The following is a 16773-nucleotide window of genomic DNA, read 5'->3' as shown; positions in this document are numbered from 1 at the left end:
TATTATTTTTATTAGTATTTTAATTCGTTAATCTATTTAAAGAGAATTTAAACTTATGAATAGGCTAATACCTCAATCACACATTCTAAAAGGCAGGACTCAGACTTTAAAAAAAAGTTTAAATACATACATCATTCTAAAACTCTAGATGTTTGAAGGCTTGTGCGCAATAAAGTTTTTCCGGATAATTTGGTGTTGGCTCAACTCTAGAATTTGCACGAACTTGCAGTTCAACTCTCTTAAAGAGTTGTGTTTATTTTGTAATAGAGACAAGACTTTTCAAGTTTCTTTGGCAATCAAGTAATTTATGATCAATGTTATCAAAACAATCTGGTTAACTAGGAACATGGCTCGATTGTAGAATCATTCTACTCCTCTTCATATAATCATCTCCCAAATTCTTGCTAAGTCCAAACTTCCAAGAAACAACCCTAAGATCACATCCAAGGATTTTATGTTTGACTTCTTATCTTACCTGATTAGGAAGATCGTCAAGGTTTGCAACATGTTGTACTTTTGTGAAATGGGGGTTGTACCTGCAAGGTACTCCGATGCTAAAGTGAGAAGAGAGAGCAATCAGAGTGCAAGTACAAGGTAAAAATGAGAATGAATGAAGTTACCCGACCCTCTACTGAAAGAGGGTATTTATATCCCCAGCGCTGGGCCAAGATCTCCCTCTTGGACTGGATGCTCAGACCCAAGATGGAGGCAATGACTCTACGTGTGTATTGGAGACCGACACGTGGTCTCTGTCCTAGGTCAACCGCTCCGAAGTTAAAGGGGAGACGCGGTCTTCTAGGAAGTGCGTGGACCCCGCCTTATTTGGAGGGTTGGAAGTGAAGGAAAAATACGAGGAGGGTCCTCGGAGAAAAGGGGTAGACGGAGGTGCTCGCAGGGAGCGCCTGCTCGAAGCCCCCTAGGCAATCCTGCTCGGTCCACAGTCCTGTTCGAGGAGCTCGTGGATTTTCTAGGTTTACCTCTGAGCGATTCATGCCCGGTGTACGGGCAGGTACAAGCTATGGTGACAAGGAGTTCGGTTGGGCCTTCTCCCGAGTTAGGTGGGATTTGAGCCTCACGCTATATTTGGGCCATGCGTCGGTCCAGTCGAAAACAACTTCAAAGTTTTAAAAGTATTAATGTCATCTCATCCTCGTGGTGATCCATTGATCATCATGAAAGTGGTTTGACATCCCCTTTTATATAGTTGGAGCTATCTCTTTGCTTTGTTCCGTGAAATTTTGAAAGACTTTGATACATTAACAACTTATGGTTCCAGGGCAAAATTTTTAAGTCAATTATTTTTCGTCCCTTGCAATTTTTTCTTGTTGCTAATATTCATGTACTTCTCATTACATCTTTAACCCTATCTCTTTAAATAGGATATAACTTTGTAAAAAATAGGATATGTTTATTCTCTTATTTATTCTTTCTTTTGAGTGAATGTTGGCACAGTCTCTTCAATCCATTTTGTGCTTTCTTTTTTACTTTGCAATTGGAAAATAATTGATTGTTACTTGTTCCTTTTTTTTATTTATATTTTTTCATTTTTTTAATTAATTGTAGAAAATTTTATTTTAACTTTGGTTTGTCATAAAAAAAAAAAGTAGTAAGTCCAAAATACAACAAAAATTAAGAATCTTATTAGTGACTAAGTTTGTCTTAGGTTTTCTGTGACTAAGTTAAGCTATGCTCTTTTTTTTTTCCGGAACTACAATAAATCTTGAGTCAATCGTTTACTGCTATAGTGCATCTTATAAGGAGGTCAAGAGAGTATTAATATATTACAGAAATTGAATTCTTAATTCATTAAATAAAATTTATCTATAAAAGTGAGAACAACTGTATAGTAGACATGGCAATAAAACCCATATCCACGGGTATCCACCCGAACCCACCCCGAAGTTGACGGGGAAAACCCGCTTTGACTGGGTTTGGGTTTTCCCCGAGATGGGGACACTAGTACCCACCCCGAACCCGTCCTGTTTATTTATTTCAATATGTACATTATTATTTATATTTCATAATTTATATTATTAAATATGTGGCTAATGTTTTAATAATTTGATTTGTATTTATTATTTTAAATATTTGAAATATATGTGAAATTTTTTGAGATTGTTTTATTTTGTTATTTATAATGTAATTTGATTTTTAAAAAAATAGATATTTTTATTAAAAATATTGATTTTACGAAATACATGGTGGCGGGGCGGGGATACCCGAACCCAACCCGAACCCATTAAGGACGGGTTTGGGTTTTAATTCTCAATCCCCGTTTGGGTTTGGGGCTGATAACGGGGATTGATTGGGGATTCAGGTTTGGGTTTGGGGAGGTAAAAACCGTCCCCGACCCGCCCCGTTCCCATGCCTACTGTATAGCAGATTTAATGGCTAAATAAATAAAACAAATGAATGAATTGAATAAAAAAACAAAATATAACTCCATAACAGAATTAATGTCCCTAGAAGATCAAAGCAGCTACAAAAATCAGAAGCGCAGATCCAGCAGCAACAGAGACTCTGTTCAAAACGACAGCGTTGGAAGCAGGTCCTGGCGCTTCAGATGGTGGACCAGAGATGGAAGAAGGAGAGATCACCGGAGAAGATGCCGATTGTTCAGGAGGAGAACCTCCGGAGGCAGGAGAAGAAGCGGGTGGTGGAATCACGGCAGATGATGACGGGGAGATTGCTTTTCTCGGTGACTTGGATTTGATTGGAGATGAAGCTGGAGATTGAGCCATTGTAGTGCTCAATAATAGCACAGCCACAATCATTAAAGACAAGTTCAAGTTAATGAAAGACATGGTTATTTCTTCAGATTTCTTCAAAATACAAAGAGATAACAGAAAGAGTGTTTGTGAAAGAGAGAGTAGAGTGTTTTTGAGAAAAGAATATAGAGTGGATGGATATTTATAGGAAAGTAAGCGCGTGAAAACTATGCGCGTGAAATACGCGGCCGTTTTATTTTAAACCGTTGATGCTGAAAGGGTCCACTTAATACTTAAGATGATTGATTATTAATTAATTAATTCACGCGTTCAGCTGGAATATACGTCTTCCAATCATTGATTTACGCGTGGTAATAAAGAAATAAATAAATTAAAGTTTCCGTTGGAGATTGGAAAATTGGTAACGGTTGGAAACAAAATCAAGTGAAGTGGAGTATTAAATTAGTTTTTTTTTACAAAAATGCTAGGTTGACACTAAATGTGACAACCACACCGTATGTATATACGTTGTGGATGCACTTTTGTGTTTTTATAATAATTTCTTTTTTTCTTTGATTTTTGTGCCAGTCAAAATATTTTAGAAATGCTTACGGTGTAAATATGGTGTAACTACTATTTGGTGTAAATATATCAAAGCTCTTTTTTTTAATACTAGTTTAGTTGATAAAATTTCGGTCTTTAATAAATAATAGAGGATAAGTTGAATTGAAGTAAAAATTATAAAAAATTACTATTTTTTATTTTATATATATGTTAAAATTTTGTTTGAAAGATCTAAATTCAATTCAATTATGACCAATATATTTTTGGTAGGCAGGGGTGGCCCTGAGCACGGCTCGTGGGGCGGGAGCCCAGGGCCCCATAATTTTAGGGGCACAAAAATTTTTTTTTACCTCTAATATAAAAATACTTGCTAGAATTTTATATTTGAAAAATACTGACTAACAAAATTATAGGGGCACTACAATGTCAAAATTAATAAAAGAATGTAATTTCCCATAAATAAAATATAAAGTAGAATTAAATCAATTAATTCCCCTAAAATAAAATCAATTAATATTATGATGAAAATCCCCTAAACAATATGATGAAAATCTATCTCAACTCACACAACTGAATCTTGAGTCTGCTGAAGAGTCTTTCCGAAATAACTATTTCTTATATATTGTAGATCAAATAATTGGTCCACTTGATAGAAGATTTGAGCAGTATAGTACATATGAAAATATTTTTGAATTCTTGTTTAGTATTGAAAGGCTTAGATCATTATCTGGTACGGACTTGAAAGCATGTTATAAACATGGTGAAACTTGTTTAAAACATGACGATTCTCTTGATCTTGATGGTGGAATTTTGTTTGAAGAATTTAAAGTTTTTAGAAAAGTTTTAACAATTGAATCAAAATCAAGCTATATGATATTGAGTTCTTTAAATACTTTTAATTGTTTCCTAATGCACGCATAACTTATATAATAATATTGACTATTCCTATCAGTGTCGCATCTGCTGAAAGAAGTTTTTCTGAATTAAAATTATTAAAATCTTATGTCACAAGATAGATTAAATAGTCTCGCGTTGATTTCAATTGAAAATAATTTTTTGAAGAACCTTGAGTATGAGCAAATTATTAATGATTTTGCAATAAAAAATACTAAGAGGATGATATTTAAATACTTTTAAAGGTTTGGTAAACTTTTTTATAGAAAAAAAATCGGATCAAGAAGAAGAAGAAGAATAAGTCTCTTTATAGTTATTTATGTTTTGATGTAGTATAAACATTGATTCAAAGATCCATACTTGTATTCATTTTGCACAATGTCAAATGAAAATGTGTTTTTATCCAATTATTTCTTTTATCCTTATGTATTTATTGTTAAAAACAATTTTTAGGACATCACTCTTTTAATTCGCCCAGGGCACCCAAATTCAAAGGACCGGCCCTGTTGGTAGGTGTGGAATATAGAATTCATATGCATTAGCACATTAAGGAGGAAGAAAGAAATAGAAAATATATCATAATTTTCTTTTAAGAATTGAAAAAAATTGATTTGAATTATATAGAAAATATATTATAATTTACTTTAAGAATTGAAAAAAAAATTAATTTCGTTCAATGTTGAAAAATTGAACATTTTACTTTTTACTTTTTTGAAGACTTATTCATTATTTTTAAGATTTATGAAAAAAAATAAAAATAATGTATCTATATATACACATTTATTTATATTTTTAAGAATAAGCACTTTAATTAATTATAATTAAATAGTGGCCGAATACATTATATTGTCCGTCAAACTGTAATGCAAATTCAACACGTTTTAAATTTGTATTTTAGTTTAATTTGAGTTGCATTTAAGCTTGGTAGTATAAATACTAAACTTTAAGTTTCAATTTAGAAGATAATTCTTTTTTTTAGAGTGTAACAAAATTGTAATTGAATTTTTTGTTTGAAAGTTAGTTATTCAATTTTCTCTCTTCTTTCTCTTCTCTCATCTTTATCTTCATCTTCAACCTTGTGCACTAACAATAGGTATCTAGAGCTCTGATTCTGATTTAGGAAAGGAAAACGCGAGTGTACGTGAGGTGTATGATTGATTTCGTTTCTTGAATTCGCGTTGAAGGAAACAAGTACCTTCTCTTGGAGGAAACAAGTACTCTGTGTCTTTTGTGGACGAGTTCCCAAGAACAACATGGGTAGCACTCATCAAGTTTAAGTACGAGGTGTTTGCTGAGTTTCAAAAGTTCAAAGTGAAAGCTGAAAAACAAAGTGGTCAAAAGCTGAAATTTCTTAGAACTGATGGTGGAGGTGAGTATAACTCTAGAGTTCAAGAAGTAATGTGGGGAGAATGGAATTGGGCATGCAGTTACTGCTCCATACACTCCTCAACACAATAGTCTTGTTGAAAGAAGAAATATGACTTTGCTTGATATGACAAGGAGCACGCTGAAAGAGAAGAAACTCCCTCACACCTTATGGGGTGAAGCTGTTGGCACTACATCATATGTGCTCAAAAGGTGTTCAACCAAGAAGCTGAAGGAAATTGTTCCTTTTGAGAAATGGACTAGAGATAAAAAATGTGTGAGTCATTTCAGAGTATTTACTTATTTTTGTTACAAACATGTTCCAGGTGCTACTAGAAAGAAGCTGGATGATAAAAGCAAAGTAATGTTGTTGATTGGGTACCACAGTACAAGTGTTTATAAGCTTTATTTTCCACTCACTAACAAAGTTGAAGTCATTAGAGATGTCATTGTGAAGGAAGCATAAGTATGGGATTGGAGCAAGTCTTAATCCAACTCGGGTGCAGTGTTAACACTTGAGTTAACTTCTGGAGGAGAATCTGCCTCTGAAAGGGATTCTGCCTTTAAAGATGAGTCAGAGTCTGAAGGTAACTCTGAAGTTCAAGGAGACTCTGAAGGTGAGTCTGACTATAAAGGTGAATCTAATTTTGATCCAGATTTTGATGATGATCCAGACTTTGGTGGTAATCCAACCTCTGACGGTGTTCATACCTCTAAAGGTGGAACTTTTGAAAGTGGTCCAACATCTAATAATGTTCCAGCATCTAATACTGTTCTAACATCTGAAGAAGATTCTGAACAAGTCCAGAGGCCTCAAAGAATTAAAAAATACCAATAAGATTTGTAGAGTTGTGTTATGAGTTCCTGTTTGGATTATTTTATTTAATCAAATACTTCATGTTATTGAGACAATTTAAAGTATATTTATTGTTGAGTTCCGTAGCGCTGTTATAAGGTTTTTAAGGAGCGTGATTTTTGAAAGAGATGTATGATACCCTTGCTGAATAAATATATTTTTTATGTGATTTTATTTAAATAAGAGTAAATCGGGGTGTGATGTTACAAACAACACGTAATTCTAACTATCATGCATTACATGCATTAGAGGCCACTGACATAAATAAAGAAAGAAACATGGTTGATATATTCAAATGATCTCAATAAGCAAGGTAATTTGTCCAATACATTAAGTTGAACCTCTATAATAGACAACAAAACAAAGACAAGGAAATTTGAATTTTGTTTTGGAAATGGCCTTATTAAAGAATGACGCTTTCAGAATGAATTGTAATTTAGTAGTGTCGCATATGACATATGCATCTAGTATGAAAATTATGGCTTGTTCAAAGGCCAGTGACACTATTTGAATTTGAATCTTCAAAAGTATTGGTCTTAACATTTCCTCAATCATGTTCTGTTCCATAGATGTGTCCCATTTTCACACGTTTTGTCTCAAAATATCTCTTGTTCTCTGAAGTGATAAGAGTTAATAGTGGGATCCTACCAGAAACGGTTAAACCATAACCTTTAAGAGTTAAGACCAATATATTTTAATGGATTGTTGGTCATCAATTTCATAGATCTAACACCTATATCCCTCAGTATCTACAAAAGTAGTAGCATTTCAAATTAAAAACCATGCTAATGATAAATTTCTATAACAATTGTGATCAACATGTATTAAAGCAATTCAAATTTTATTGCAAGAGATTCAACATCGAACAAATAGGCATAAATTACATGTGCACCAATGCCATACTCTCTAGAATCAACAGGCAATCCGAACTCCTCATTGGCTTTTATGGTATCTTGTCCATCATCCGGTAGGTTATAATCACGAAGCTTGTGGCCCAATCCAATACCTCTTCCTTCGTGTCTGTGTAGATATATATAAGTACACCTCTACCAGCAGCCTCAATTTGTTGCATTGCAAGTGCAATCTGATTTCCACAATCACATCTGGCAGCTCCAAATATGTCTCCAGTTAGACACTTTGAGTGTACCCTAACTAGAACATCTTGTCCATCTCCAACGTCACCCTGTTAAATGAGATATACTCAAAACCCACAATTAGGGGTTGCAAAATATAGGTAGATCCATATAAACTACATTATAGACATAAGGAATTCTCACCTTAACCATTGCAATATGCTCAATCCCGTCTAATAGAGACCTATAATAGTATGATGTGAATTGTAACACCTTAAATTCTACCCCGTAATTAACAAGGAAAATCAGAGTGCAAGAACTTAAAAACAAACATCAAATTTGAGGCGTCACATATTCGTCTAAAACAACATTGCAAATCATGCTCATAATCATAGATACATAACATGTATATGGGGGAATCATACTTCATTAAACACCAAACTCAAATAGTTCATAATATCGCAGCGGAATTCAAATAACATCATAATCCAAATATTAACATCTATCCCAACATGGAAATAACTATCCAACATGTCTCAATCAAAGAGAACAACAACAAATCCAACTAGATAAAATGACATAATCAAAACATAACGACATAAAGCAACAAGCATCGCAAACATCCCTCGAGTGCTACGTATCAGAGCATAGACACACCGACTCGAGCTATAAGATAAACGGCTACTCCACGTCGTTACCTGCACGTTACCAACCAAGGGTAATATTCAAACAGAAGGGGTGAGATATCAAACAGTATAAAGGAACGTATGATAATATTCAAAGCAAGTAAAAGATCATACATCTCTCACCACTTCTCATCACAAACATCTTATAACAACTCTCATCAATAAACAACTTCCAAAACGACAACAATGATATCAAATCAATTACGATAATATATTCCCAACTCATAAATTATAATATCATTATGTCACAACAAACATCAAACATAAGTCAAATGCAATTTAAATGTGACTCGACTTATGCAAATGCATGTGGTACCATTTGGAGTAAAACTCCCATCGTCTCAAAGTTTTCCATTGGGCATATCGTCGCTATTTGCCATTAAGGTCATCGTTGCTTTTGCCATTAAGGCCATCGTCTCTTTATGCAATGGATGTGACTCAATGAATGTAACATCCACACAAACACAACATTTACAACACATCACAAACACCGACTAAACATCATTACTTTCATATTAATTCGTCACTTCACAATCAAGTCACTATGTTGTAACATCATACAACAATATATCACTTCACACTCACGTTGCTGTATTGTAACACCATACAACAATACATCACTTCACAACAACAATCACAACATCAAACGGTATAATTTAAGAAAGGATTAAAAAAGGTTTCCAAATGTTTTCCAATTATATTAATTAGAAAAACATCTATTAGAGCTTCACGAAGGTTCAAACGGCACTTAAAAAGGATTTACGGATCAAAAGTTATGATCTTTTGAACTTTTCACAAACAGGGCATTTTCGCCCGGCGGAAGCATCCGCTCGCCCGAAGATCCAAGGCAGTAGCGTTACATCTCCTAGCCCGCTTGACTCGCCCGCCAGAAACCTGTGGGCGCTGGCTCGCTCGGCGAAGCAACTTGCTCGCCCGACGAAAGTCACAAAATAAACACTCGCCCGACGAAGCAGAATGTTCGCCCGACGCTCCACACCAGAACTGTAAAATTCTGCGCGTTTTCAGCACTTCCATCACCATCTCAAATTTGATTTTAACCAACCAAACTTGTTTCAAACATCATTTTATCACATGTTATGGTTTCCTATTCATGTTTCTAGTCATGGGTTCTCATACAAACATCAACCACATGAATAATGGCACAATTTCATGGATTCTATCATAAACCCTAACATTTCAATTCACACATTCATGGAGAAACAACATACAATTAATCCCACTCTAAACATCATCATACAACCCTTTATCATGAAATAATCCCACCTTTACCTTAGATTTTGGATTGAAGACAACTCTAGCTTCAATCTTGGATTCTCCTCTTCTCTTCACTCTTCTCTTCTTTTCCTAATTTTCACAAAATAAGCTTCTAGTCTCTAATTCTCTAAAACCCTTGTTTTTGTTAAACTCTTACTATTTTCTCATTATGCTAATGGACTCTAATTAGTACCCCTCACTTACTAACACCAACTTAGGCCCAATAACTAATAGCATCACTAACTTATATTATTTACTAATAATTCCCAACAAAATAACATAAAAACCAAATAAACACATAATTATCATATAATCCACATATCGCCAATTAATTCACACAATAACATAAATAAATAAAGTAAAAACGAGCGTTACATGAATGCCCCCCACATTGCAGGCACTCTTGCAGCAGAAGAGTGTTCTACTAATTTATCTCTCTTTCTTCTATATCTGCCATAAAAACAAACAATATATTATATGCATTTGAAAGCAAAATATAAACATAAAAGATATTATATATACGCAAACAATAATTTTTCATCATCCAAGATATGTAACCACATACCTTATCAAGTCGGCAATAGATATAATTTTCAAATTCTCACGCTTAGCAAATTCGCGAAGCTTAGGCAATCTGGCCATGGAACCATCATCATCTACAATCTCACATAGAACTGACACTGGATCCAAACCAGCAAGTACGGTAAGATCGACTGAAGCTTCTGTATGTCCAGCTCTCTTCAAGACACCACCATCCATGTATTTTAGTGGGAAAATATGTCCTGGGCGGTTGAAATCAGCTGGAGTTGAATCTCTAGACGCAAGGGCCAAGATTGTTGTTGCCCTATCATGAGCTGACACCCCTGTGGTTGTGCCATGTTTAGCATCCTACAATTGCATTTAAATTATTGAAATGTATCAAGTTCTATCAATAAAAGGCCTAGACCACATAAAAATGAAATTTCCTTAAAGATGCAATTAAGAACAGTAATACATACCACTGACACAGTGTTTACGGTGATTTCCGGTAAACAACCGCTAGTCTTCCAAACTATAATAAATATGATTTGGTTACTCGCAGGATCGACTAGATTGATCCTAGGACACATAGTCAAAAAGATTGTTATCAATGTTCATTTGAACCATATTCATGATTCGTCTTCGTCAATAAGCGTTGTTCGATTAAAGAACAAGTAATCTTGATAATCACTTTGTTATATGTAAGTATGATTTCAATGAAAAGATAAGTAACATAACATATGAAACTAAAAGGACTGTTAAAACGTAAAGAATCTTAGAATGCAGAAACATTAAAGACTTTGAAAGTAAATAACATGAAAGTAATTCGAAAGTAAATGACATTAAAGTAAAGATACAGAAATGTAAATGGCAAGAAGTAAATGGAATGCAGTAATTCTGAAAGATATTTGAAAACGAAAGATAATACACATGTATTAAAGTGGTGGTGTCATACGTACATTTTCTCAGCGAACTCTTTCTCTTAACACTTGATACTTGAGTAAATATGTGAGTGATTTGTACAAAATGAACACACAGAATCCTAACATTAAGACTCCTATTTATACTAGTTTCGACCTTAACGGTCCTACACTAATCTGCTGCCACGTCTCTCATAAGAACTTCCAGCGACGCCATCTGTTACTTGGACAGTTACGAAACCGTCTTCGAATTTCAAATCTTCCCGCCTGAGTCCGTCTTCGACGCGTGGCAGTGTATTAAAAACACTACGAAAACACGCTAAGTAGTAATACTTGAATATATTTTATAAATTTTGTCTAAGTCCCCGAAGACACATACTTTCACTAGCTTTCAGTATTCATTATCTTCATAACGAACTTAGAAATCTTTATTCTCGAAGCATGGCCATCAGTAGCCATTCTTTTATTTTTAAGGGATGGCCATCAGTAACCATCTTTCCTTCGATTTTCCACTTCTTCGAAGGACAAATATTACAAGACGAAATCTTCAGCTAACAAATTGCCCCCAATAAATGCCTGTTTCGAAAATCAACAGAAATAGGCGTTTCTTGTCATCATAAGATTTCGTTTCTTATTGATCTTTGAGAGTTCCAAGACTGCTGACTAACGTCATAATCATTGATGACCCCGTTCCCGAAACGTCTTGTCATTTTCAAAGATGTCTTCTCATAACTTACATTCCCACGTTTTTGACCTTACTTCTTGATCATTACTCCTACATACTAGGAGTGAAGCTAATTTATTCGACCGCCGTCGGATTAAATCACCAGCCGCCACGTGTTCTTTGGGTTTTACCCAAAAGATTTAAAAAGGGTTTCCGTTAAACCTTTAAATACTTGGTCTTGCACTTCTATACAACCTTTCATTCCTATTTCTTCATCTTCTTCAACAGAAAAACCAACATCCTCAATCTTTTCAAAATCTTGCTTTCTCAATAAAAAATCTCTCTATGGCTTCATCTTCAAATGTTCTTCAACCTGTTCTGAAGCTCCAATCAACAACACGGTCTGGGGAACAAGAGCACATTCCAAACCCTAACACCGAAGAAGTACGCACTATTTACGCTTCCCAGGTAATCATTCCCTTTGAACTTTCTGGAAAATCTCTTGCTTTTATGGGTCCGTTACCAGGTGAAAATATTTCATCTCTGAATAGATTCTTCCCTGCTTATTACAAGACTAGACCATTAGTTAGCAAAACTAAGATAGATGAAGATGGCTGTTCTCCCTCAGGAGAATCTGCTAACATTGAAGAAACTTCAACTGTAACCCCTTTGGCTTTGACGAAAATTAGGTTAAACTATATGACCAACTTTGTAAAAGTGTTTAGGTCAATTCCTTTAGCCAAAGATCCTGATTTGTATTATGCCTGGTTAGAAAAAGTAGAGAAACAGAAAGAATCCTTCTGGAAATCGTTAGGAATATACGATTTGATTCAACTGTCAAAAACAGGCTTAGAATATAACCAACCCATGCTAGTAGCAGCGGTTCACTTTTGGGATGCTTCTCACAACACTTTCCATCTCCCATGTGGAATGGTTACCCCCACTCTTTTCGATGTGGCTGCGATTACAGGACTTCGACCAACTGGCGAAACCTTCGATCCCAATGAGATGGATACTGATACTATTGGTTTTAATGACTCGCTAGTCACTTATACTGCATTCATCCAGAAGCACCATATCACCACCGAAACGGCAGTATCCGATGAAGAGCATATTGCTTTCTTAGCGCTATGGCTCTCACGATGTGCCTTCTGCTCAAGATCCATACAAGTTGCAAAGAGATACCTTTGCATGGCTAATCAGTTGCATGCTGGAAAAAAGCTCAACCTCAACCAACTGCTTTTAGGGTTTCTTTATGAAAACCTCAGCGAAACTGCAAACCTTACCAAGAATTACAAATCCGGTACTTTGCTTTATGCTGGTCCTTTCTGGCTATTGCAACTGTGGCTTAACGCTACATTCGAAACTCATCTTCCCTTTCGAGGAAATGTCAATGAAGAAGATAGCAAAATCAAGAATCGAACTATAGAAGGGACCAGGTTGGCTTACCTAACTCCAAAAGAAGAAACTGGGAAGCTTCGTGAACACTTTCTGGCGTATTCAATGATGTTTGCCCAGCGTAATCAGTTCGATCCTTCTATGGCCCTGTTTGTACACAGAACAATAGGTCCCGAATGGTTTACTCGAAAATTCCCATCAACATCTCAGGATCAACAAACTGAGTCTATGGAAATTTGGGAAGCCTTTCTGACTCCAAGGTTATTTTCTCATCGCCTTCGACCATCAAAAGGTCAATGTATTCTCGTGTGCTATCAACCAAATTTGGTCTCGAGACAGTTTGGATTGGTTCAAATAAAACCCAAGTGCTTATATGAGAAAAGGAGCCATATGTGTTTCCATACCTTGTACTTGACTGAAGGAGAATGTGAAACAAAAATCAACAAATACGTTGGCACCACCAATTTTTCTCCTGTTCCTTTCGAACCTGCTTTTTACTCTACACCAGATTTTCACCAATGGTGGACGGATTATTATAGCTCCCAAATCTTTGATGCCGATAGTCTTGCTCAAGAACTAACTGCAGCTTTTGCTGATGTGCAGGAGAATTTTCACAAAGGTACTTCAACTCATATTAAAGAAATCCAAGCTTTTCAAAAATTCTTTGAAACTATCTACAGGCCTGATGATCTTAGTCGGACCGTTCGTGAGGCTGCAGTCATTTTGCGCGAAAAGTTTTCCGCCAAACTGGATAAGTTGAAATTGCCCTCGTATGTTCGACCAGAACTACGTTATGAAGTGGCTTTCAAACTTAATCCTCCAAAATTCCCTCCACTGCCAAGTGCGGATTTTGGTGTGGCTTTGAGCCCTCCTTTTCCAAATTGGTTTGTGTGTGGCAACGTTCTAAAAGACCTTCAAAATAGTACTAAAAAACGCGCCGAACGAGTGGTTCCGACTAAGCATACCTTGGATACTTTCAAAGGACATCTACATATAGATCTTGAACATGTTCGTGTCTTGACTCCAATACCTGAAGGTTTGGATTCAGACAATCTTTTCGACTGACTTTTCTTTTCTTTGCTGATATACTGATTTCAGTTTCAACTACAGCTGTTGCACGAAGGAGGAAGATTAAGGAAGCTCCTGCCCAAAAGGATTCTGGGACATCTAAGAGCAACAAACCAAGTGAGAGTGACTCCATCGTCACTGACAAGAAGCCCACGGTACATACCCATCTCATATTCTTAATCTTGTACAATGTGTGAGTAGTACTCATCTTATTAATCATCTATTTTCCAGAGCTCGAAACCCCCAACAGGTTCGAAGCGGAAAGTTTCTTCGATAGCTGCCTCAGATGGCGAAGATAAATCCCCTCCTCGTACTAGACAAGGACACAGGAAGAAACAAAAAGTTGTTACCCCTTCAAGAAAAGGGAAAGGGATAAGTCCCTCTAAAGCTGCTTCTCCTGGCGATAAGGCATCCTATGAAGAGTCTCCTTTGAAAGCTGCCAGCAATGCTTTCGTTGTTGAAAGTCATAATTCAAGTCCAGATAATATCCTAACCAAGGTATTTGGGTTTCACCCCACGTATTATCTTGTAATTTTGACTAAATGATTGAACTGACATTTTACCTTGTTATTGCAGGATGATGCTGGCACTGCCACTTCAGGTTTTAAGGATCATGGCCTTACCATTAATGTTGACAAACTTTACGGTAATCGCCAATCTTTAAATTTCGTCAATAAACCCCTCAAAGGCTTATCTTTATGACTAACTCTGCTCCGTTTAATACAGATACCTCTCAAAACAAAACTCATGTTCTCTCGCCAGTCTTCGAAGATGCTAGGCCAATCGCCACCATATTGCCTAATGAACGAGTCGAAGAAAGCCAATCCACTGACGAATCCCCACCTACTCACCAAGACAAAAATTTGGAAGAAGATCACCCATTCTCAGACAGCGACAATGTGAACCTACAACCACATGACAACGAAGATACTGCATCGGAGCAAGATGCTATGGAGGAGACTTCTAAACCAGAAAAACAAGATCCTCAAGGAACTTCGACTCTTGATACAGAAGCCATTCCTGGGACAACTTCGACGCTTGCCCCTGCGAAGTCTACTCCTTCGGAGCTGGAACAACTTAAGCAAACTGATCCTCTTAGTTTCCTAAAGGCTATCATGAATGTGAATACTTCTTCGCCTTCGGAACTTGATGTCTCTCCAGCTGTGACTGTAGAATCTAGTGACAAGGAAGATATTCCTAGCCTCCTTCGACAAATAAAAGAGAGATTCTTTGGGGTCAATCTTGTGGATGTTCTCAGCCGGGAACCTATTAAGAGTCACAACTTAAATCAACTTTTAAAGAAAATAGATTTGCTTCAAGTCTCCACAGAAGTTTCAGAGGTAATTGTTCTGCTAGGTTCTCTAATTGATCAACTCCAGGCCAACATTCTTCGAAAGCAAAATGTCGAAAAAGAGCTATCTGAGACAATGGCCTCTCATGACTCTTCATGGAATTCTGCTGTGGATGCAACGAAACAAGGCGAGGCCCTCAAGCTTAAGCATTCAGAAAATCAGAAGGCTTTTGATGATTATGAGAAGAACATCAACTCCTGGAAACAAGAGATAAAGGTACTCGAGGACAAGATAAAGGAAGCTGAACGTTGTCAGGCAGCCATACAAAAATCCAACCAACAGGATTTGCTCGAAGTGGTGCAGTCGGGGATTAAACATTTCGAGACTGCACAGAAATTAGTGCCAGAGATCGAAAGATTGAAGAAACAACGGGCACTAATTGAGCTTCGTATGTCTTCGTGGGAAACTCAATACTTGAAGATCAAAAAACAATCTCCCTGAGGATTTTAACTAGCTGTTTCCAATCCTGTAACTTGTTGCACTTTCGTTTTGTAATCGAAGCTTTTGTAGAAACATCTATTCGTATGCTTGACTTCTATTTTCTTCGTTTATATCTACAATGTTCGCCAGCACTATTTTAGCGAATCTTTCAATTTCTGCCAAAATATATCTTTAGATTTTCTACAGTGCTTTTATTTAATGCAACGTATAGACCTTGAACATCCTTCGCAACATCCTTGCCTCTAGACTTGACGTTTCCACTTCTCTAGCCATAATCATTATTGAACAGTGACGTCACTTTCTTCAAAACGTCAATTTAAGACGTGCGTGCATCAGTTTCATGATTTCTTCTCAACTTCCAAGGGCGGGAAACGGCGGAAGCCATAACTTCTCTCTTTGGAAAACCAAACGCAGTCCAATCAATCATTAACAATTTAAAACCACCCTTCAGTATCCCCAGTCTATATAAAGGGTCTAATACTGCCTTCATTTCTTCATTCATGCGCTTTCTCTCCAAACTAAACACAGAAAAAGAAAACACACAACTTCTTTCTCAAAAACCTTTCTTTTCCTTGCAATGGCTGAACCTCTTTCCTTTAATAACATCAAAGCCCTCATCAAGAACGAGTTCAGACTTTCTGAGGATGAACTTGTTCGTAACTTCATCAACATCGAAACCCTCTTTGTTAATCAAGAACTGGACTTCTATTTTGAAGGGTGCTATCTACCCCAACATGTTGGCAGAATTCTGGATGAATGCGTCCCTACGCATAGATCCTGAAGGTAGGACCACCATTGATTCTGATATTCGACATGCTCGTCTTAGCATCACTCCCACCACTATTGCCAACCTAATGAGATGCAATAACTCTGGGGAAACTTTTGATGACAACAGTTTCAACATGACTACTCATCTCATGTTGAGAACTCTTATGGATTCAGTGCCAAAGTTATCAGGATCTGGCACCAGATGCTCGTGGGAAACTTTCA

General features: G+C 36.4%; 1 protein-coding gene and 1 pseudogene across 1 annotated transcript; both read right to left on the bottom strand.

The window, feature by feature from the left end:
• Positions 1–2462: 2462 nt before the first annotated feature.
• Positions 2463–2804, bottom strand: LOC131598376 (classical arabinogalactan protein 1-like). The gene has a single exon (XM_058870988.1). It carries the CDS (start codon positions 2802–2804, stop codon positions 2463–2465), a length of 342 nt encoding a protein of 113 aa, XP_058726971.1.
• Positions 2805–6934: 4130 nt separating this feature from the next.
• LOC131624979 (bifunctional riboflavin biosynthesis protein RIBA 1, chloroplastic-like) overlaps positions 6935–16773 on the bottom strand; it is a 12590-nt pseudogene continuing 2751 nt past the window's right edge.

The sequence above is a fragment of the Vicia villosa genome, linkage group LG1 (assembly GCF_029867415.1).
Source record: "Vicia villosa cultivar HV-30 ecotype Madison, WI linkage group LG1, Vvil1.0, whole genome shotgun sequence".
Lineage (NCBI taxonomy): Eukaryota > Viridiplantae > Streptophyta > Magnoliopsida > Fabales > Fabaceae > Vicia > Vicia villosa.
Note: the sequence above shows the minus strand (reverse complement) of the source record. Positions and strands in the feature narration are given on the sequence as shown.

What these genes read in the sequence shown, in the direction of transcription:
- LOC131598376 (XM_058870988.1), bottom strand. Translation starts at nt 2,804, where the DNA reads ATGTCTTTCATTAACTTGAACTTGTCTTTAATGATTGTGGCTGTGCTA.